Source organism: Corvus moneduloides, chromosome 6 (assembly GCF_009650955.1).
Source record: "Corvus moneduloides isolate bCorMon1 chromosome 6, bCorMon1.pri, whole genome shotgun sequence".
In the NCBI taxonomy this organism is placed as follows: Eukaryota; Metazoa; Chordata; class Aves; order Passeriformes; family Corvidae; genus Corvus; species Corvus moneduloides.
The window spans coordinates 14,526,682-14,549,297 of NC_045481.1; the positions used below are offsets into that span (position 1 = coordinate 14,526,682).

At 43.8% G+C, this 22,616-nt stretch overlaps 1 protein-coding gene, 1 long non-coding RNA gene and 1 other non-coding gene across 5 annotated transcripts in view; all 3 read left to right on the forward strand.

Annotated features, from left to right (window-relative positions):
* Positions 1-216: 216 nt before the first annotated feature.
* Positions 217-5,309, forward strand: LOC116445240. Its single transcript, XR_004240715.1, has 2 exons — positions 217-1,225; positions 2,905-5,309. It is a non-coding gene; the product is annotated as an uncharacterized LOC116445240 (long non-coding RNA).
* On the forward strand, positions 2,329-2,602 carry LOC116446234. Its single transcript, XR_004241100.1, has one exon.
* Positions 5,310-12,811: 7,502 nt separating the features above from the next.
* The window catches only part of SYNE3 (spectrin repeat containing nuclear envelope family member 3), a 65,543-nt gene continuing 55,738 nt past the window's right edge, over positions 12,812-22,616 (forward strand). The window contains exon 1 of one of the 3 annotated variants that reach the window (XM_032110758.1): positions 12,812-12,900. Coding sequence is in view for 1 of the 3 variants with exons in the window: in XM_032110755.1 (XP_031966646.1) it covers positions 14,303-14,393 (91 nt within the window). In the remaining 2 variants the exon portion in view is untranslated. Of the gene's footprint in view, positions 12,901-13,131; positions 13,344-13,983; positions 14,394-22,616 lie in introns of those variants that run through there. The other 2 variants (XM_032110757.1, XM_032110755.1) reach the window with 2 other exon arrangements.

Here is a 22,616-nt window from a genome sequence, read left to right on the forward strand (position 1 = left end):
CAGCCAATAGCGCTGAGATACAGCCAGACTTGTCCCGCCCAGCAACCCTGAGGTGCTTCGCCTTCCTAGTGGAGGGAACAGAGCTGCTGCGGTCGCACTGGAAGAGGGACCTGTCAATCTAACGCGAATCTGTTAATCCCGCCCCCCCGGGGATGCGATTGGCCAGGCTGCCGCGGGGCGGGGCTTGCCGCTGGATGTCCGGGCGGGGGGGCCGGCGATTGGCCCGGGCTTCCTTTCGCTTCCGGGTAGCGGCCGCGCTCGTGGGGCTGCTGCTCCTCCTCCCGCCTGGGCCCTGCGCCATCCCCGGGATGGACGGGCCGCGCTTCCCCTCCCGCACCCCCACCGCCGGCTCCGCGGGGCCGTGGGGAGGGCTGCACAGCATGGCGGGGGGGCCCTGCCGGGTGGCCGCTACTGTGCTCAGGCTCTCCCTTCGGGCCTGGGGGGACCCGAACACCCCCGGGCCCTGCCGGCGCTGCCGGCCCTCGGGCGGGATCTGGGTTTTATCCCGCTGGCCCTTTGGTGGTGCAGGCGGTGGTGGAGCTCCCTCGGGCCGGGGCTGTTTAAGAGCCAAGGGAAATCCGTGGAGAAGGGACTGAGGGAGCCGGGCTGCGCTGGAGTGTCGGGCGGCTGTGCGGGGTGAAGCCGCGGTGCTAAAGCGTTTTCAGGTGGCAGCGGGGAAGCTGCTCTCAGAAGAGCAGCGCCGTTCAGTCGGCGCTTTTTGTCTCCGTAGGCAGCGGAGCTGTATGTGGGCAGCTGGTAAAGGGCTGCATGGGTCTGTCTTCCTTCGTGGCTTTGGCTGTGTTCAGGGACCGATTTGTCTGCGTTCAGTTGTCCGGGTTTGGTTGGTTTTTGATGGGATAAAGCAGGCGGTTTATCTCACTGAGAAAGTAGCGGTGCTTTGCATGCTCGGGTTTAGTGCTGGGAGGGGAGACCCGAGTAGCTTTGCACAGCTTGACCTGCCAGCTTGAGCTGGGTAAGGGTGGCAGCGGGATGCAAAGATGGGAGCAAGATTGGGCTGGCTGCCTGCGCAAAAGGATGGTTTAGTCGGTGCTGGAACAAGGGCAGAAGTGCCTGATGTTAGCCAGAGAAGCGCTGGATTTGGAACGTGTCCTGCAGACGGCCGTGCGTGCAGCCAGCTTTGCTTGATCTCCTGGGCAGATGCCGTATGCTTTCCAAGAACCTGGCGCAGAGCGTGGCGGTCTCCTAAAGCAGCAGGGCCTGTCCTGTAAGTAGAAGAAAATGTTGAAGAGTTTTCCTCTGTGCTAAAATGCAGTCTCACAAATAACAAGTCACAGTGTATTTTGAGTGCTAATTTATATTGCGGCTGTAGCATCTGGACTTCTGGTATATTAATGACCATTTGTCTTACTTATATTTGTAATGAAAAGGGCTTTTACCATCCAGTTCCGTTCTTGTGAGAAGTTTGCAAACAAGACCAGCTTGTTTTCAGCATTCAGAAGAGTGCTTGCCTAATTCTTATTTTATGTGGAATCCAGCTGATGCTTGAGAGAGCTTTGTTTTAATTTTTTTGAAGCCACCCTCAGGATAATTTCTGTTGCCTTTTATTTAAATTTATTAACAATTGTTGCAAACTTACCCCTTGCCATCCCGTGTGCATAGGTTATGAATAAGTACAATGTTGCTGCAGTTTTTAAAAGTAGATGTATTTATGAGGAAATACTTTCCATGTTTAATCTGAAGGCAAAGTTCATAGTTGTGTTGCTGATGAACACCCTGTATTTTGTGAGTTGGTATGTTTTGCTTTCAACAGAACATCACAAGTCAGGCTCAGCCATGGTGATCAAGACACAGAGAAGTGTTTGCTTTCTGTGGTTGATATGTTGTGATTAACATGGTGAAGGTTGTGCAGTATGAAAAAAAAAAATGTCCTGTTCATGCTAGATGGAACTGCAGTAACTTATGCAGAGCAAAAGTATGTTTTCCTATTTGTTGAACTGTTTCAATATACAAAGACAAAACAAGTGTTAACTGTAATAGCCCAAATGGTTCTTTTGTCATTTTAATCAAGTATAAAGACTCCTGCCACTTTTAGGTCCTGGGTGGTCAAAGTGGAATTTAATAAAAATTGATTGGCAAGAAAGATACCTTTTTAGTCTTAAAGACAACTAAGTGCGGTTTTTTTCAACAAAATATTGGGCTATGAACAGAACACAGTGGTATTTGCCTTCCTGAATTTTCTTCTAGCTATTTCTGCAAAGGGATGGTTCACTAGAAATAAGTAACATAAAGACATCAGACTCAAGTGTAATAAACCCTTGTGAGGATAATGTTCTTTAAGAAATTGTGTAACCACATTTGTAGTTTAATCCTCTGTAGTCCAAGAGGTGCCCTTGGTTGTTGGTACTCTGGGCATACCAGGCTTGCAGAGAGAGCACCAGTGTGAGGAAGCCGAGGCATGACTGTCAGAGGTGCAGCAGCAACATGCGCAATATTCCTCCAACAGCTGCCATTCTGTTGCCATGGAGATAATGACTTTTCCCGTGTCATTATTGATCTATCAACAGTAAGAGCAATTCTGCAGTCTGATATTGTTTAGCAAATAGAGTAATGTCTGCTGAACACTGAAAAAGCTGCTATAAAATGCTGGAAAATTTCTCAGAAGTCTGTGTACTAGGTTAAGTAGAAGTACTGAATTTGTAGTTACTGTGGTTTTATGAGATTGGCCTATGACATCTAAAGCTTAACAGAATGCTCTTTAATAAAATATTTAGTATGGTCAAATGCTTTTGGATTATGCAATATACAGCACTAAATTAGTGGATAAACACTTTTACCTACTGATTAGACTTAGAACAACTTGTCCATATACGCTGTAGAAACAGATAATTCTGTCACCAGGTCTTGTCTTCCGTTAGTCTAAGTGAAACTTCTTGTGTTTTCCAGATAATGATTTAAATCATCTGTTCAGAAGAAGTATTAATGGGATTCCCATAAGATTCCTGACATTTTGCTGATGTTCCTGTTAGAAGACCTATCACCTCATTTTGAAAACATTAATAAAAGCACCAGTGTTCAAGCTGCGGGGCTTAAATGCTCACAGTTAGTCATAAATTGGGTTACCTTCAGGCATTCTGCTGCAGAACAGAATTATTATTTATAAATTTGTGGTTTATTCTCATATGGTGTACAAGAATGATTCTGTCAGCAGAAAGGTTTTTATTTGTTTTTAAAAGGGGGAGGGTTAAGGTAGTTAGTGAGAAAGAAAGCCTCGTTTCAGCTTATCGGAACAGAACACTTCTTTATGTTCAAGTCCGATATCTCTGTGTCATTCTGGGTTGTGATAGTGACTGGAAATGAAGTCCTTTATTGTGCCCTAACAATTGAGCTCTGTTTAGGTGGGGATTTTTTGTTTATTGAAGTTTTTAAGTGGGATGGCTTGAGGTCCAGCTGTTCTGCGTGGCAGGTAAATCATCTCAGTGCACCATTAGGGTAACATCTGGAGGCACCAACATATCCTCAGTTCTGAGAGCATTACAAATGCTTAACATGTACCTACAGTTCTGGGCTGCCTAAATTGTGAACACTGAAAACACATCTGTGAAAAGTTCCTGGTTATTTTGGAAATGTACTAGTTTGAAAAAGTTGTGCAACAAACAGCAGAAATGTAAAAATGCTGTGGGAGTTTTACTGGGTTTTACTGGGAAATTGACATTTTGGAATCTGAACAGTATCTAACTTCCTGTCCTGGATCTAACCTGGAGATCTGTAAGTGAGTTTGTTTCTGAACTGGATAGGTAATGAAATAATATCTATGGATTTATGGCATATTCCCAAGATGGTGTTTGTGTTAGCCTTAAAGTACAACAGTCCATTTCATAAATGAGAGGGGTGAAAAATATTTACACAATTACCTGTGTCAGTTTAACTGATGGGGATAAACATGACCTAAGGCACTTTTTGGACTTAAATTATCTAAGGATGCCTTTGGCAGAGGAGGGTCATACTAATCGTCAAAGGGAAAATGTCCGAGCCCCACATTTAACAAAAAGAATGTAAGATCACATTCAAGCTTGATTGTAGACCTTTAAATGAGGCACTCTTTAGACTTGAAGCTCACTTCTTAATGACACTGATATCACTGTGTACCTCTTTTCACTCTGCTTTGTTGGTTGTGACACTGTCGTGAAGCAAGGACAAGTAGTACGACCTCTGTAATAGAGAAGCAGAATTATTCTTTGGGATAAGCAAGTTGCTTGCAACTGTTCTGAATGATGAAAATCTTTTAGATCCTTGTTTCTGATTTGCAGGTGGTAGTGGTTCTTGAGTCTTTCAGTATAATGGAGGAAGCATAATTTTATAGGCATCTATTTCCATGCAGAACTGAGAAATACTACCTCTAATGAGAACACCTCTTGCCTCTTTTTACCCAGGAGTTAGGAATGCTAAAGTCTTTCATGGGCCTTAGAAAAAGACTGGCCAAACTCAAGAAAAAAATTGATCTGCTAAATAAAAAGACACCATTATGGTATCAATTCCTGAGCCACAGAAGGCTAGGGAGTGGGGTTGTAACTAAACACATGTCCTGTTCTTTGCTTCCTGTGCACTCACTTGTCCAGTGTCACAGAAACAGAGTCTTAAGCTCTGAGTATGGTAATTTGGACAATTGTAATTTATTTAAAATGCTGGAAGTGTCTCGGCCTTTAGTAAGGCTGGAAGAACCCCAGTGCACTCACTGCCTGTAGGAAAGATTCTTGTGCCCCAGTTAAGGTCTGCCGGCACACTGTCACAGTAGCTTTCATTGGCTTAGTTTGTTTTCAAAACGTGCAGGTGCCGTGAGGCAGCCGAGCATCTGCGATTATCGTGTATGTCGTGACCACGAGGGGGCCCTGGCAGCTCCGGTCTGGGCGAGCCCGGAGTTACACGCAGCGCTGGAAGGGCAGGGCTGATACATTGCTGCCTCAGAGAGTGGTTACATCCCTTCTTGTTCAGCACTTCTGAATTACCTTACCTCTTCTATATATATTTTTTTTTTCTAATTACAGTGTTTTGCTGTGTAATTTTGAGACATGCACCACTTTACCAAAACTCACCTCAGCTTTAATAAATAGCACTGGCCGTTTGATCTCTTCTTGTGGCAGAAGACAGATAGTACCAAGTGTGTCATCACATGTGAGTTTCATCTGTATGAGCTATTATTTCCACAAGTAAAAATTCAAGACTTTTGCACACATCGCTGTATTTGTAAAACAGATGGAATTGCTATGAAGAATCTTAATGATAAGGTGTTTTGTAAAGAGTTTTTAAGCTTGGTACTACAATATTTCAATAAAGATTTTTTTCTCTACACACCCTTTAGTCTTTCTTTTTTTCTAGGAATGTGTGTATACATTTTAGCATATTTTTAAGTTCCTGCAATGTTCCTTTGGAAAGGCACTATACTCTAGCCAATGTTATGACCCTAAATCACATGAATTGCTGTTGCTTACCCTTTACTTGACAAATCTAAAAGTCATTCAGGGAGCCTAGAAACTTTTAATCGAAACCCAGGTCTTTGGTGCAACTGTTCTCAATGTGGTTTTACATTAGATTTGATATAAATAAGCTTTCATTACTGTAAAAATGTTGAGGGTAATTCTTAGCTATGTACTGCATGCTTGTGGAAGTGCAGAGGGGATATTTGAAAGCAGGGATGAAGAAAAGTGAGTAGCTAAACTAAAAGTAGTCTTTGCAACCCATGATACTTGTAAAAGAATGTTCCTCTGGTGTACAAAGTGTTGTGCAAAATAAAATGATCCTCATCTCCCTTGCTTAAATCTTTTTGTGTATACTGAAACTTTCCAGTTTTTATGCCCACTGGAGTTGTTTTAACTAAAATTTCCCACAGGAGGTAGGCAATGGTTTATGCTCTGATAAAGAGAACTGGAATTTGGATGAGGCAGATGTAAAGTGTATTGCCTCTCAGAAGACAGCTGTGCTGTGGAATTTGAGGGCTTGAAACTTTACTGAGAACTGATCTTTGACAGGAATTGTGTATGGAAATCTGCCCATGTTTGGCTGCAGTATGAGCTTCTGCAAAATTATTTGTATATATACAAACAAAATTGAGCTGAAAGTATCTAGGGGTTTTGGGGGGGGGTTGTTTGTTTTTATTTTTGGGGGGTATATTTGTTTTGTTAGGGTTTTTTTGTTTGGTTTGGGTTTTTTTTCCCCCAAGTGTATGTGATATTGTCCCTGTTTTTCTGATTTTGTGTGGGCTGGGCTAAATCCTGTTTCCAGTAGCAAAAGTCGGGGGAGAATGTGCAAAGGTATGGGAGGCTGGGACTCAGGTAGAAGGGAACTGTATTTCGTAGACAGCTGCAGTGGTTACTCCTACAGGTGGATGGGGCAGTGTCTTCTTTCCCAGCCTACTCCAGTCATTGTTTCTGTCCCTTCAGAGCAGGGGCTTTTCAGACCAGATGTGTAATCTTAGATGGGACACTTGAGACAGAGTACGGAGACAGGAGCAGGAGTCAGGCTGACCAGGAGTGTGGATAAGGCTGTAGCAAGTAGGTCTGATTGCACAGATAGCAGAAACCACTAGAGAAAAAACTGGGAGTACAAGTGTTTGGGGTAAAAAAAAATAATGTACCATGAAGAAAATGGAGGGAATAGGAATGAAAGGGCTAAGGTTTAGTGGCACATGCAAAACAGGCTTTCCTAAGAGCATAGAAACAAGTCCTTAAAGCTTTTAGGGGAGAGTTTAGTGGGAGCATGTCTCGGCCTTGTACGTCACCTTGGTGATCACAGTGTGGTGAAGGGCAACAAGCTTGTGATCTTACATTCACGCCCTGCACAAGTTACCGGAGTCACATTCTGATCTGAGGTGGTTTGTGCAAGGATCAATGTGAACTTGAGTTGTGAAGTTTTGTGTTGATTGACTTCTAAGGAACAAGTGTGGATCTAAGTTGTTTAATGAATGTTCTTAGAGTTGCAACACAGGACACTCAAGAAATGTTAGTTTTAGGCTGAACAGCTTTCAAAATTGTGTGCATTGCAGGTCAAATCAAAGTTTTCATTATGACATGAGATTTTTTTTTTTTTTTTCCCCAGAAGCCCTACATGTTCAATGCACAGGCATTAATTCTGATGAGCCCTGAGGTTCAAAAGGAAACTGCTTGCAGGAAGAGAGCATCAAGCCTTTTATATGCCTTCCTTAGATGCATTTTTAGTCTCTACTGTGGAAGGAAACCTGGAAAATTAAAGTACAGTCCTCAACAATGCTCACTGCTGGCGTTTCTCTCTGAGTGTTCATCTTAATGTAGTTAGAAGGCAGACTAGGAAAAGCTCTTGGCTGGCCCTTGCAGTTGTAATTAGAACCAATGAAGCAAAGAGTATGTGAAATTGGAAAATACAAAGTACTGCAAAAATTATTCTGGAAAGTTAGGTGTCTTAAACTGAGTTTGTGAAATCAGCAGGTGCTTTGAACTTGCTGTGGTTTAAACCCCTGCCTGCTGACCACAGACACTGATGTCACAGGTAAACTGTGTATGTTAAAAGTGTCCATGAGTACAGTAGGATCAATTTGATCACTTGGTCTGCAGAGGAGTTTTTATGTGATGTGAAGAAAATTAGACCCAAACACGTAGCAGAAACTTAAAATGGGAGAGGAGGAGTGGGTGTGTTGGGCATACTTGTATTCCTGATGTGTGGACTCAAAAGATCAAGAACAGAGTCAAAGTATCTCTTGTGGGAGGTAAAAATGCAAATTCTTAAAGGGGAGCCCAGAAACTTGAATTTTTAGATTGCTGCAGTTAATTAAAAAGAAAAACTTGTAAAACTGGAAATAATAATATACAGATGAGGGAGGTGTGGGGTTTTTTTGATATTCTAAAATGTTTTTACTCTCTATTTTTGAAGTATGAAAATGTGTATGTTTTGAAAATCTGAGTTTTCAAAGAGTACTTCCAAATGCTCCATATAGATACAGTGATTTTCATTAGTCTCACTGTGCACATGCAGTGGTTTTATTGCTCATAACTGCATCACACAAACAGGTTTTTTTGGAGATGGTTATTAACTATGCACTTTAGAGGGCAAGCAGTTCTTTCGCAGAACAGGCAGCTTCTCCACAAATGCAAGCGTATGCATCTTTCTTAAATTTCCTTTAAAATAATTGCATGCTTTCTAATGCTTCCCTTCAAGTTAATTTCTTGCAATTCAGTGATTGAAGTTTCAATCCTGCAGTACTCTCAGCTTTTCCTCTTAAGTTCATAGTAGCCTTCTTCCCTTGCTAATATCCGTGGCAGCTGAGATTGCTCCCCAGCCTCCTTGACATAGCCAGCAGCTTGCAGGATAAAGAACTTGGACCTGAAAGTTGTGTGTCATTTAATTGTAGCAGTTCGTGGGCTTGTATAAAGGCCTGCTTTATAATCAGCTTGACTTCATTTTAAACAGACAAACAAATGCATTTTCATCCTGGGAAAAGCTCTGAGTTTCAGAACAATCACTTTCCTTGTCACAGTGGCACTCAGATCACTCTGAATCATCCTTGGACTCCCTTTCCTATCAGTAGCCCTTTTGCTCTTTGTTCACATACTAATTTTCCATCCTTGCTAGCCCTGGGAGACAGGAGGAGACAAAAGCACAGCCTCACAGCTGCTTTCTGTCACTGTACTTTAGTTTGAGACAATCAGAGTAAGTAGATCCGTGCTCTGTTGTAGTTTCACGCTTGACTACTGTGGTGAATGATTTAAGGTCTGTGTGCCATGGAAGGAGGAAAGTAAAACTAAAGACTTCCTAGATCGACAGTCTTTTAAACACTGGCATACAACAGTTGTTTGGTGCAGCATGTGTTTCCCATCCCTTAAAAGACTAGATGTAAACAAATTGTTCTACAAACCTGTCATGTCTAGGAAAAGGGAGACTAATAAGGGTGAAAGAGTAACTCCAGACTACTGAGTCTCAGGGAAATCACTATAACAAAACTGGTGGAAGGGAAGCAAGGAATAATTTTAATTATGGAATGTCATATATCAACATTTGTCTTTGCTCTGTATTCAGAGGACTTCAGAGAATATTTTCTTAATTTTAAAAAAAAACCAAAAAAACCCAAAAAAAACCCAAAAACATTTGTGGAGAGTAGTAAGGAAGAAAACCTTAATCCATTGGAACTGGACGCAGGAGATTTGGTTTCAAATCCTGATTTTCATGGAGCTTTGTCTTCCCCTGGCTCATTTGCTGAGTGCTGGTGGGGGCATTGCTGTTAGTTACAAAAGTTACCACTGCCTACTCCTAAACCTACAGCCTTCCATTTTGCTGCTGCTTCCTTCAGCTTGTCAAAGTACATCGAAGAGGCCCCCTTTAGGTACTGGAAGGTGCTATAAGTTCTCCCTGGAGCCTTCTCTTCCAATATGATCCTTCATGTGTGTTGCTCATTAAACTACAGTGTGTTGCACCTCGCTGTGAGAGTAATTGAACAGGACTGGACTTCTAGGCCAGCCTTGAGAGTTCATTGGATATGACCAGACTTAGAGTGTATCACACTATCTGTGAATTTGAAAGTGTGGTAGTTCTTACTGAATGTAATTCAATACAGCATCCCATTTGCCCTGCATTTCTGTTCCTTAGTGTTGAATTGGCTATCACTCAGAATAAGCCCAGCTTTCCCCAGCCCCTCTGATATCTGAGGCCAGTTGGGATACAAGGGGAGTTATTTTTCTGCCAAATTTAATGCAACAAAAAAATTGGCTGTATTCTTAAAGTGACAGGGTGTCAGAACTGATCCAGTAGCACAAAGTCTCACTCCCCTGTGGAGGTACTCAGTCTGTGCTCAGGTGTGGAGCCAAATTAGACAAAAGGTAGAGTCCAACATATGCAGCAGGGAGACTGTGAAATGCTGGGTTAAACCCATGTGGTCTCTGGGTGAATAAAAGACTGGAAGTTAGCCTGGTTTGCCAGTGTGGTCCTTGGCCTAGTGCTCCTGAGAACATGCTGCTTCAGCATCAGCATTTAAGAGTTTATAGTTCTTGATTCCTCACTATCTGAGGAGAGAGTTCTTCTGTAGCAACTCCGACCACCACCCACAAAAGCTTGCTGTCATGAAATGTGCAATGTCTAGTAGCTATTAAAACAACACACAAAAAATGCCAAGAAGCTCCAATATTGAAACCTCTCATGCTGAAGACATGTCACTGGTATGCTGCACAGAAATGTTACTCTGCCAACAAATGCTGTCCCTCCCACCCTGACTGCCATATGACTCATTATTTGAATAACAATTTTGTACTGCTGTACCCAGGCAAACATAAAGGAAAACATCTTACTATCTTGTAATACTTGTTTGTTATTGGTTATGAGCGTGAATAAATGGGTGTGTTGCACTAACAAGAGAGAGCAGCTACCCTGCAGCATTTTAAGTGGTTCTCTGATACCCTACAGACGTCATGCAGGCCCTCCTGTGCAGTAAACCATGCCAACACCATTGTTACTTTTGCAGTATTTGGTGCTTTCCGCCCAGTCTCTTGGGCATTCTGCTCATCACAGGAAATGGCTGAAAATGCTATATATTCACTGACTAAATACTTGTGGTTTGGTTTAGAGGTTGGGCCAGCCGCTTCTAAAAATATATTCCTTTCTTCCAAAGAAAGAGAGCTAGGGCTCCTGTTCTTTCCTTTTCAGAAGCCCCTCCACCCTTCCACACTGCTTGCAGTCATTCTAACCTCTCCTTTGTCGTTTAGGTGTGGTTTGTGGGCAGCTTTGTATTGTTTGGGTAATGCAATGAATGCTCATTTACTTAATGCCTGCTGTTTGCCTATTTGTAGGGATTTTTCTAACTCAGCATGTACAAGCTGTTTGAGGGAGTAAAATCAGAGCAATGAAAGCCTCCACATGGGGAAATGCAGAAAAGGAGCTTAATTCAAGCAATTTTTAGATACAGTGAAGCATTGAACCCCACCAGCAAGCTTTCTGAATGCAAGGAGTTTAAAAGGTCTAGGTATGCACAGTAACTTCCTGGGGGTGGTTTCCTAAGGAGTTAGTAGCTGTCAGTAACAGTAGTTCGTCTACCCACCGTGATAACTGAGCCCGTTTTCCCAAGGCAAATTCACAAGCAAGATTTTATACTCTCTGTCATCTACCTATTCTAGACACATTCCTTTGGATTGAAACCCTTTTGGGTTGTATCCATTTCCTCACACTGTTCCAAAGGTCATTGAGAGATAATCAGCTCTGAATTACCATGAGCAAGAGCAGCTGAATAGGCACAGATTCAATTTTACAGTCTTTATGAACTTCCTCCAAGTAAATAATCTGTCAAAGCCAAGCTAGTGAAAAAATTATTTCCCAAGTTAGATGAAAGGCTTGTCCAGAAACACAAAGAGATTACAGCAGTCAGTTGCCCTCTCAGTGACAATTTAAGGTCATAGTCGCCCCAAATTGTACCACTACAGTACTGTGGGCAGTCGAAGCTTCAATGTCAGAAACATCTGTAAAAGTGCACTCCTTACCATGAAGTTCTGACAAAATTTCCTGTGACCTTTTCCACTGCTGGTGCGGGATAGGGATTCCTGATGCTTTGGGAGCAATATAAATACAGAGCTATTCCAGTTAAGAGTGTGTTGGCACATGGATGGCAGATCACCCTGCTGGCTGTGGGCAGAAGTGAATCCGTGAAGGCTCCCGCGGCTGCTGCAGCCAGGGAACACGGTTGGTGTGAGTTAGCCAACCCATCCAGCATTAGAGAGCTGTCGTCCCCTGCCTCTCGCAGGGTGGGGGAGCTCACCCTTTCTTCACTTCTTAACTATGTATCTCGAGGCTCTTGGCCACAGAACTGTTACGTGTAATCAGAGATTTTTGTCGCAAATAACCCGTTTTTCTGCTCGTTGGGCAGATGAACCGCCCAACTTCCCGGCAGCAGAGGGCAGCAATATAACCCCTGCCAAAGAGGATGGTTTAGTGCTTTATGAAATACAAGCTTTTCACATGCTCATTCAGTTTGTTTACATTGTATAATTGTTCAAATATGAAGAAGCTGTTCATTCTTTCCTCCTTCCCTCCCTGTGGCTCAGCATCCAGGCTCTCATATGTTACAACTTTCTGATGCTGCAGATGGAGCACAAGATGTTGATGACTGGCTTCTCTTGATGGGCTACAGAACCGATGCTGTGGTTGGCAACGCACCTCCACTGCTGCTCCTTTTGCTTCTGATTTTTTCCATAATTGAGCACATGCAATAGACTTTGTGCCTGAATCAGTACTACAGTGGAAACAGGTTTTGTTTCCTAAATTTTCGTTGATTTTTCTCCCCAAAATATCATTTCATGCGTCCAAATGAATGCCTGTTGGCAGTGCCAGTGATGAGCTGGGGTTTTCATGCACGTGTAACTGCTGAGATACCGGCTGCCTGCCGGCTTTGGTGGCCATTCAAAAGAAACATCAAGAGACTTTCCCACGTGTTGGCACGGATCGCCGGAGCTCCCGGCACGTGCAAGGATCGCCCGGGGCTTGTCGCCGGTCGCCTGATGTTGGGTGACTCCCAGAGCTCCGAGTTCCCCAGAACACGATACTGTGAGAAACTCAGCTTCTCCTCTTCCGCTGCATTTTATTCGGCTAAAAATAGCAGAGTGCGGGTGCTCACCTGGTGCCCGCGGCCACGGCCGCCCGCCCGCCGCTGCCGCCGCGCAAGCACAGCCCAGCCCAGCCCCGCTGCCCTCGGCGGGGGCTCCGCGGCCGGCGGCGCTCGCAGGGCGGGCCGGCCCGGGTTACATAACACCGCCCGCCGGGCCGGGCCGCGGCGGTGAGGGCGGGCCGTCCGCGCAGCCCCCGGAGCGGCGGGGCCGGTGCCGCTGCCGGGCCGCCCCAGCGAGGCTGAGCGAGCGCCCGAGCGGCCGCAGCGCGGCGGGGGAGAGACAGCGCGGCCCTGGGGCTGCCCGCGGGGGAAGCGGCGGCGGCGGTGCCGCGGCGGTGAGTGGGACGGGGCCTGCGGCGCTGCTCGGGGCCTGTTGCCGGTGCTGGGGGGCTGCGGGAAGGACCGGCGGCGAGGCGGCGGCGCCTGGGACTGCACCGTCCCGTCCGTCCCGGCGGGCGGGAGCGCGGCGCGCTCAGGGCGGTCGGGCTCGGCGGGGCTCGCTGTCAGCCCGCCCGGCTCCAGACCCGCCTCCTGTTGCTCGGCGCGCCGGGGCAAAACTCCGCCGGGACAGCCCGGTGCCGCTCGGCCCCCGGGCCGGCCGCCCGTGTAACGGGGGTAGCGGCACCGCCGGGGCCGCAGAGCGGGAGCGCCGGCAGGGCTTGTCCTACCAGGACAACTCCCTGGGTACTACGAGAGCTCCCTGTCTACTCCTAATACGCGTAATATCGCAGCTGCAGTAACCGCAGCGTATCTCCCGAAGTAATACACGCTAAACGGGGTAAGCCTTTTATTTAGCTTCTCTCAGAAAATCGCATCTGCGAACGAGTGCCAGCCTGGTTCAGCATTCATCTGCATTCTGCAACTTTTCTTTCTCTGATGGATGGTCAGGCTCTTGCCAAAGCCGGTTGCTCAGCGTTACTGTCACATTTCTTCATCTGTAGGTCCCTACTGCCAGGACTCTACTGCGGTTTGCAAGGTCCTTGTTCCTCTTCTCCCTTCCCACTTCTCTCCCCTTCAAACCTATTAGATATATCCTAGCTTGGCTCTGATTCCCCTTTAGGGGGTCTGACCTTGTCTCACATTTTCTTCCTAAACTGATAGAAAGTTTCATGTTTTTCTATTATAAGAGCAACTTAGATTCTGTGCAACTTCTGTATGTAAAGTTCCCCCACACCCCAATGTATGGTAAGACTGGTTTCTCATACACTCTTTTCTGCCATCTCTTCTTATATTTCCAAATCCTTATTGTTTTGGCCTTGAGTGGGTTTAGATCTTTGTCCAGGAAAATTTAATTTGTAGAAATAGATCTACTCAAATAGGCTAACAGACTGAAATCTGCAGCAATTATGCATGTATATGATGACTAATTGTGAAAATTATGGTTGCAAGACACTGCTTTATTTTGCGAGTTCATCAGAGCAAGGATGCCTGTCTTCTTTGCCTCAAATCTAAGCCTGGCTGTCTTGAACCATTAATGAAAAATAAAATCACTATGCTACTCTTACCACTTCCCTGCTGCTAGTTTTGGATGTTACTTTTCAGCCCTTGGCATGGTGCATGTAATTTGAAAATCTTTGTAAACAGTGCTTGTTTTCTGGGGAAAGAATTTTAAAAATGCCACAAAACTTTAAAAGCTGATTGGTTGCCTTCAAATGTTTTCCTTCTTTTCCTGAAAGTGTCTCAAATCTGCGGTTGTTGAAATGCACATAAGCTTGGCACAGTCTCTGTGGCTGCCAAATGTGTGAGCCAGTTGGATCTCAAGGAAATGTAACTTATTGCAATCAGTCCCGGGGAGTCTTTTTGTTCCACAAGAAACAAACATGTTTTGGTGAGTCACAGTAACTTTGTTCCATACAAACTAGCTGTCAGGAAGTGGAGTCTGACAATGCCGATGGTCCCTCCGTAAAAGCAACTTTCCCCTACACCCAGTGCTGTTTTCATGTTGTTTGTGAATCACAAGATCCAGAGTCCTTTCAAATTCCCAAGGAAGCCAGAATTAGCTACCATTCAGGGTGCAGTACTGTGGTGCTTGCCTCTCTTGTTGTATTCCTTCTGATAGTTCCAGTTCTTCCCTTCAGCCATATTTCACTGCTCCTCCTTTCCCTCTCATCTTGGCTAAGACTTGTACCATACTTCCAAGTCTGTTCCTGGCACATATGTCCTCTGTGTGGCCTTTGTGCACTAACCTCATTGAAAAGATTGTCTAGCTTTTCTTTGGGAGTAAGCCATTTTTTGTGCTCCTCCACTTACCCGTGGCTTACAAAAGATCCTAAAAACTGTTGTATACGCTTGTGGATGCTTGGCCTCAGAATGTGGCTGTACCTGCATCCACATGACTTTGGAGAGCAATTCCACTGCCTGAGGGGATGCTCCACACCTGCATCGCAGCTTCAGAAAGATAACTGGCAGAATTCTGTTGGAAACAAGGTTTTTTGCCATCCCTTAATATGTGTATACGCATGAGTCTTGGTATGTGTCTCTTTTGTAATATTTTTTTGCCGTTTCCCAGTTTCAGCTAAGTATGACGTGAGGAGAACAGCTCCAAGGTAATTAAGCTCCTGCAAATTTTGTAGAAACGGGCCAACAGGGAAAAGCAAGTCTAAAATCAGACACTTGCTAGTTTTCCCAAGTTTTTAGCTCAGTGACTGGGTGATACATTTGTATGTGACAGCCTCCATTTGGCAATAATATATTTGGTGCAAATGAAGCTGTAAAGAGCAAGGGAGAAGGATCTTCTGGGTAAGTGCCCCTGAACTGGCATCTCCCTTAAAACTTCAAAGAATACAAATAACGCTGATACGATACATTGCATTTTGAACATGGAAACAGAAAGTCTTGGTACAGTTCAGTGTATACTTTTAATCAACCAAGGAACACAGCTCTCTAGGAGATCTGTTTTCCTGAGTTGGTCTGGTCACAGAGTGCTTTGTTTTTACATCCCTGCATCTCCAGGGCACAACTCCTGTCTTTGTTCTGCCAGGCACACATTTGTACAAGTACAGAAGGGCTGTGATCTCAGCTAGTGTCTTTAGATTTATTTTGACAAAATTGGCTAACAGTTTCAAGATTGCCATCATATGCATAATGCCCATGAAACCAAGCAAAAGCAGTGGTCATTCATCCTGGCTCAAAATAATGTGTTCTGGTGGGACAAATCCCAGATCATTTGTAATAATGACAAGATACTGGATTTCTGTTTTGATTTGGGTTTTCTTAACTGTTAGTCCCTGTCAGCAGGATTTTTGTGGCACAGCTTTGACCTGTCCTCTCAAACTTGTTTTGCCATATAGACAGGTGCAGTGGTGTCCTTAGAAAGGGTCCCCATATAACTGGATCATGTATGTCCACTTGAGGATTTTGGGCCAAGTGTGAATCCTGGTAATTCAGGCATGTGAAAGGAAAAAGCTACATTGTAACAGGAAAAATTCTTGAGCTCCCAGAATGTTAACAGCGGGTGTTAACTGGCAAGGGAGTTTTTAGCTGGTACATCTCTGTATGAAGACAAAGGTACCAGGCACCTGAGATCAACAGGAATAAATACCAGGTCCTTCAATACCTCTTTGAATCTGGCTGAAAATCTTCTCACTGTCTTTGTAGCGTAGTAAGTGGAATACTCTTATCCCTGAAGGAAAATATCTTTTAGGGTAGTGCTTACTGATGGTCAATAACGTCTCAGCTTCTTCAGGCTGCAATTCTGTGAAATTAAAACATGCAAAACAAGTGGTCAGGGTCCCTTTTGGTCATGCAAGTCTGCTGTGCAAGCAACTGAATGATAGGAATTGTGCCTTTAGTTAATATTGGTTAAAGTAGTCTAAAATGACACAAGGAAAACTGAAAAGTGTCATTGTGTCATCAGTTGCCATCAAGTGCAGTGTTTAAAGTTCAAAACAGCCTGATATTGATTAGTTATAGGCCCCAAATGTCACATCCTTAAATTTTGGTCTGAAATACAATTTCATTGCCTGAGGCTGACATTGGCATATGCAGACTTTTCTTATAATACTTCCATGGCTAGTTGCAGTGTTGTCAGCCTCAACTTAAACACAGTCTTGTTCTTTTGTTTGAAAGTTTACTCTTCCTGTTTGTTCTCTAGTGTTTGTTGAGGGCATAACAGTTAGAGTATTAGGGAAATGGAGTCTTTTAAACTGAAAGTGGAGATCCTTACCTAAGGACCACTCCTTACACACTCTTCTGCAGAGCTGGAGCTTCAACTCAGTCCTTGCCTTCCACAAGGACTGATGGCTTTACAATATGCTGTCTTTGCCATCCATTGCCATGGATTCACTGCTTCACAGACTTAATGTCTCATGAACTGTTGCTTATCATATGTTCCTGTATTGCTGATAAATTGCATCACAGGATGATACTGCCTGAATTACAAAAAAACTACTCAGAGAGTAGAGCCCTGGGTAATTTAACTTCAGGTATCTGAAGTGGCCCCACCTCAATGCTGAGAAAAGGATGGTAGGTCTGACAGGGGCGGTGGTTCTCACTGACACACCATATCAGGTTAATAAGCAATCTTTGACGTCTCTCTCTGTGCACACAGCTTAATTATATTTCAAGGGAAGTGCATTGATTTCAAGGGGGTGTGGAAACATTTCTTTCCCTTAGACAGAACTGACTGTTAATGTCTCTGGTGTTACAAGCTTCTTTTCTATGTTACACTTAAAAGACATGGACTTGATATAAAGCCCTTCATATCAAGGGGTTTCAAGGGAATTTCTGCTTTGACTATAACAGGCTGAGGATTACAGGGCAGTCTCAGCCTTGGGATATCACTGAACAGGTGCATAAAAAAACATACTGGAAGAAATTAAGAGATAGCAGGAAACAGGGAGAACCAGAAGGTTGTAATTTGATTTGAACTCAGGTATCAAGCTGTGGCTTGCTTGTTTTGTTCTTGATTAGTGTTTATTTAGTGGTGTTGAAAGGCGAAATAACTGCTGTTACAGTTGTGCTATGCAGAAAGCCTTTTGAGAAACGTGACAGGAATACTTGGGAGCACAAGCTGAGTGAGAGGCCCACGTGGGATAGCTTGTGCTGTTATACGTAGTAGATACAGTGCCTGTCACCAGGGAATCCTAGACACACTTTACATAAGGTGACATGCTGCTCCCGTTGTGGTTGATAATGATTATAATAACAATAAGAGTAGAAGGGACCTACAACAATCACCTGGTCCACCTGCCTGACCACTTCAAGGCTGAGCAAAAGTTAAAGCACATTATTAAGGGCACTGCACGCCTCAAACACTGACAGGCTTGGGGCATTGGCCGCCTCTCTAAGAAGCCTACTGCAGTGTTTGACCACCCTGTCAGGCAGGAAGGGCTTCCTGACATCCAGTCTAATGCGCCTTTGCTTCCACAAGTTTGCCCTGTGATCTTGAAGGAGCGTGTACAGTCAGAGGTTTGAAATGGGACCAGTGATGTCAGATGCTTTATGTGTGGGGTCTGTCACAGATGCTGCTGAGAGCACCAGTGTCTTCATCTGTGAAATGGGACACTAACATCTTATCTCATAGGGTACACTTGATGTGTGTGGCAGCTGTGTTGCAGGTACCACGTGGGAGGGTGTCACAGGTGCAACAGAGTAAACCACCCACGGTGGATCTGGGTACTTGGTTTTATTTAAAAACCAAGATTGGAGTTTTCACCCTAAAAGATTATCTCACACACTGACTCGCCTACTCACTCATCTGGACTGACACAACAGCAATAATAAATTAAACTGTGAAAAAAGTGTAGGGGGTACTTTTGGCTGTGTTTTCTCTCCACCTCACATAGAAGTGATATGTGATTTAAAGCATTACATGCTTGTGTTATTTTCCTGCCATTATAATGAGGCAATTGTATCACAAAAACATGTGTTGTCTCTGACTGAGGAGCAGTTTGAGAGATGCAACAGCTGGTCTTTATCCAGGCTCTGTACCCCATTGTTGGTGCAGCCTGAAGAAGTTCAGAGGAGCTGAAGGTGAAAAGTGTACAAGCTCTGATGTACCCACTGCATTTTCAAGTCAGCATGTGAGAAAATACACCCCTGCCTTAAAGTTTCTGTGACCAAATAAAAGAAATCATTGAAGCTGTCAGTTCTTCCCCAGGCTGTATATTTCCTTTAGCTTAGATGACTGATTTCTCTTAATGCAAGAGTCTTTGCATGAGCACTTGAGTCTTTGGTAGTGTTTGTATGAATGGCAGATGACAGCAGTTGGCAAATGTAGGTGATGTTTCTTACGTAAGTCAGCAGAATTGGTCTGTAGGTGCAGCAGGGTAAGCACAGGCTTTGTGTGAAGTATAAGACTTTAACACTGGCTAATAACACTGGCTCAGTAGACACCACAGACGTGCCTTAATTTAGATCTCAAGATTAAGAGAGCACCCAAGGAAGAATTTACTTGTTACCTTGTCTTTTAAGTCCACAGGAGTCAAGGTAGAAATCTTGGCTCTGTGACAGTATTGCCCCTGGCTTTACCAGACCCTGGGATTTTCCTTTGTATTCTCAGATTATAAACCTGCTGACTCCATTAGTTGTGCTGTTGGTGTGAAATGCCAATCCATAGAAAGTGTCTGCAGCCTAACAAACAGGAAAAGATTTCAAGCTTCTTTGGGTTGTTTTTCTTGTTTGCTTGCTTGTTTTGGGAGGATGTTCTTTTGATTGGTTAGTTTGGTTTTTTTCTACAAGACAAGTTCCTGTCTGGGATGGAGCTACCAGCAACCCTAAAGGTATTTTCATCTTCAATGTTATTTTATTTCTCCCCTCAGGTGTTTGCTTGTCCAGCTATTGCATATTGTGATAATACAGGTTGCCCAGAGAGGCTGTGGAGTCTCCTCTGGAGATACAAAAAACCATCTGGACACAGTCCTGAGTAACATTCTTTACTAGGGGACCCGAGCTGAGCAGGGAGATTGGATTAGATGAACTCCAGTGGTCCCTTCCAAGCTCAGCTATTCTGTGAATACCTCATGATGGAGGAGAGCTGGTGCTGTCATTCTGGTCTGTGAAATAGTGAAATAGTATTTGCTGTCTGATGAAAGAGCTGAAGGTGTTTATAAAAAACATTTTTATAAGTAATTACATCAACATGTTTAATCCCAATACTTAAAATGTCACAGCCCTTTTTTTTTTTTAAAGTCCTTTTGTTGTTGAATAGTTGTGGTTAGTCAGTGCTGAGCAATCTACCTGGATGTGCTTCAGTGCTCCGCAGGGAATTGTTTTCTGTAGCGCCCTTCCTATGTCAGCTATCACTGGTATTTGTGAAGTCCTGTTCTTGCTACTAGCAGGTTACACCTTAGTTTGGGGATTTGCAAATAGGTGTTTTTCTCAGTTAAGCAACTATATCGCCAGCTAACCCACTTCTTGATTCTTTTAGTCTTGCTCAGATCAGATCTGACATTTCTCAGTTTGGTTTGGTGTGTGGGTTGTTTTTGTTTTTTTCATGCTAACTGGTAAATCAAAATCCTTTTTTTTTTTGTTTTTCCATGCTGAATGGAACAGAGCATAATGATGACCTAAGCCAGACCTTTAAGATGCTCAGCTTGCCAGGTGGGACACTTGAATCATTAGGCTGTGCATAATGATTAGGTTCTGCATAATGATTCCTTATTTACACAGGGTGAAACTGTGTAAAACCAGAAAGAGAGATCAAGAGCTTGACACCTGTCTGTGCTATCCTTGCCAGTACCTCCAAGCCCAGTACTTAGGACAACCTGATTTCTTGATGGGTGTTTCTTTTCTGAAAAGTCCTTTCACAGCAATTCCAAACCAGATTCCTTGGTGAGTAGGAATTGCATAGACAGTCCCTTTATCCAATGTTATTTTAATTCACAACTAAAATATAGTTAGAAATATGATCTTCCCCAGAAAATGGAAATGTTGATTCCCATACAGCCCCAGGCTGCCTTTCCTGTGTAAATGAGAGAGCAGCTTCCACCTCTGGCCTGCCTGTGATACCAACCTCCACCAATGCTCAGCAGACTTTCTTGGGCTCTTTCATGCTTTTCCTCCCAGTCTTGTCCTCACACGTAATCCTTCTCATAGCCATGCCATGACCTTCACTCAGATTCCTCCTTAAAATGTTTTTGCTGCAATGCCTATGAGATTTGGCCATGGTTAGGCAGCTGCTGCTCTGCCTGTGGCTTTTCATGCTAATACTGCCTCAGTGCTCCTATGTGTGTCCCCTCTGTCTATATCCATATTTTGTTTGTATCCATATTCTGTTCTCTTCTGCTTCAGCAGTACCCTCTGAACTGGGGATGCCTGTTCACTCCCTGCAGCATGGTGTAGGGCTGGTTTACACCCAGGACCCAAGCTTCTGCAGAGTAGTAAGAATATATAACACAGTTGCCATGGTTGAAGAGAAATTTTTATCCTGCTGCTCTGTGTCATATCTGAGGGGTTTCATAGCTCTTTGTCAGAGCTGAGACAACACTTTATAATTTATAACCCTTGCAACCCTGCTGCAGTGATGACATCTGTCTCCTGAGCAGTTAGTGGACAAATACATCACTGGCTGCTTGAAGATGCAGACAATTAGTGGGCAATGAGGCCAGTCTGCCCAGAGTATCACTTACAGTAGGTTAATCAGTGGGGCAGTGTAGTCATTTAACTCCTTGGGCTGCACTGGCTTTGCAGAAATGTTTCCTTTGCAGTGCCCATGGCTGCCAGGTAATCTAAGATCATCCAGCAGATGTTACAAGAGTTACAGCTACAACAGATGTTACCACAGTTCCAGATGTAACTGAATCCATGTTTGAGCATAGACATGTCAGCCCAAAGAAGGGGCCATTCAAATGCTTTCCAGTGCCATAACAGAAATAATAGTTGGCCAGAAAAAACACTCTTTCATCCCTTGCTGAAACTGGAAATGGACTTCTTTGTATGGGAAAGAAGAGAATGGCAGGTCAGATGTTGTGGGAACATCTGGAATATTTTGCTGAACCTGGTTTCCTTTAAAACTATGGAAAAATATAAAATCAAGTTTGCTCTAAAAGGAATTATGCCCAAGTGGTAATGTGGTATTTATATATTTTAAATATGTTGTGATACTAACTTACAGAAAGTTTTGTGGGGAATGCTGCATTTTTCACTATTAGTTTGATCCCCTCATTGCTGCCTGTAGCTTGTGGTTGTCTGTACTCACCAGGGGAGATCCTTTGCCTTCTAGATTAGTTATCCAAAGAGACTGATTCTTACCTTGTTTTAGAAGCTGCTGTGCATAGCTGACGTTAGCCACATATGCTCTGCTTCCTCAATACTACTAGTTTCAGTGCTTTTTAAAAATTATTTATTTAATTTTTTTAGCAGGACTGTGGCAAATTTGCAGTGACTATGGATACACCACAAGAGAGAGAGAACAAGGGAAACGTGATGAAGGGGATCACTTACAGGCATTTAAAACTCCCCCATTCAAACAACACAGTTTTAGAATAACCCTGATCTGACTTTCAGATCTGACTTTCAGGTCCAATATCCAGTTTACATCCCCAGCCATGGTATAGTTTAGTCTGCAGGCTGATGTGTTTTGAGATGTTCTTATCGTGATGTGTTTTGAGATATTCATATAGTTCTAAGGATTATTCATGTTAGCAAAAGGCTAACAAGACAGTTGGAAAATAGCTGGTATTTCAGTTCCCTCTCTAGAGGTACCATCAGCATTGCTAACTCTTAAGATGTTCCTCCTCTTCTGTCCCTTGGGGTTTTTTTCACCATTGATGGCAAAATTCTGGTTGAATTCTGTGTTTGGTTGGCTGTGCTGAGGTCACATGGGGGTCACAGCCTCACTGGGGCTTCTGGTCTTCAGTTAATTCTCTGTATTAGCAACTTCACAGGGTTACCTTGATCAACATTTTCTATTCCAGTGTTGTTCTTTCACCTAGATTTTCATCCATCTTTGTTCTTCTCTTCAGTTTTTCCCCATGCTCTTCCCTTTTGCTGCCTGATTCCGAAATGGGTGCAGAGACTCATAGTTTTATCCCTGTTTGTATCTGTAGCTTCTAATTTGGAGGTAGAATTTGAACCAACTTTCCCCCTCATATTTTGTTTTCCCTGATTT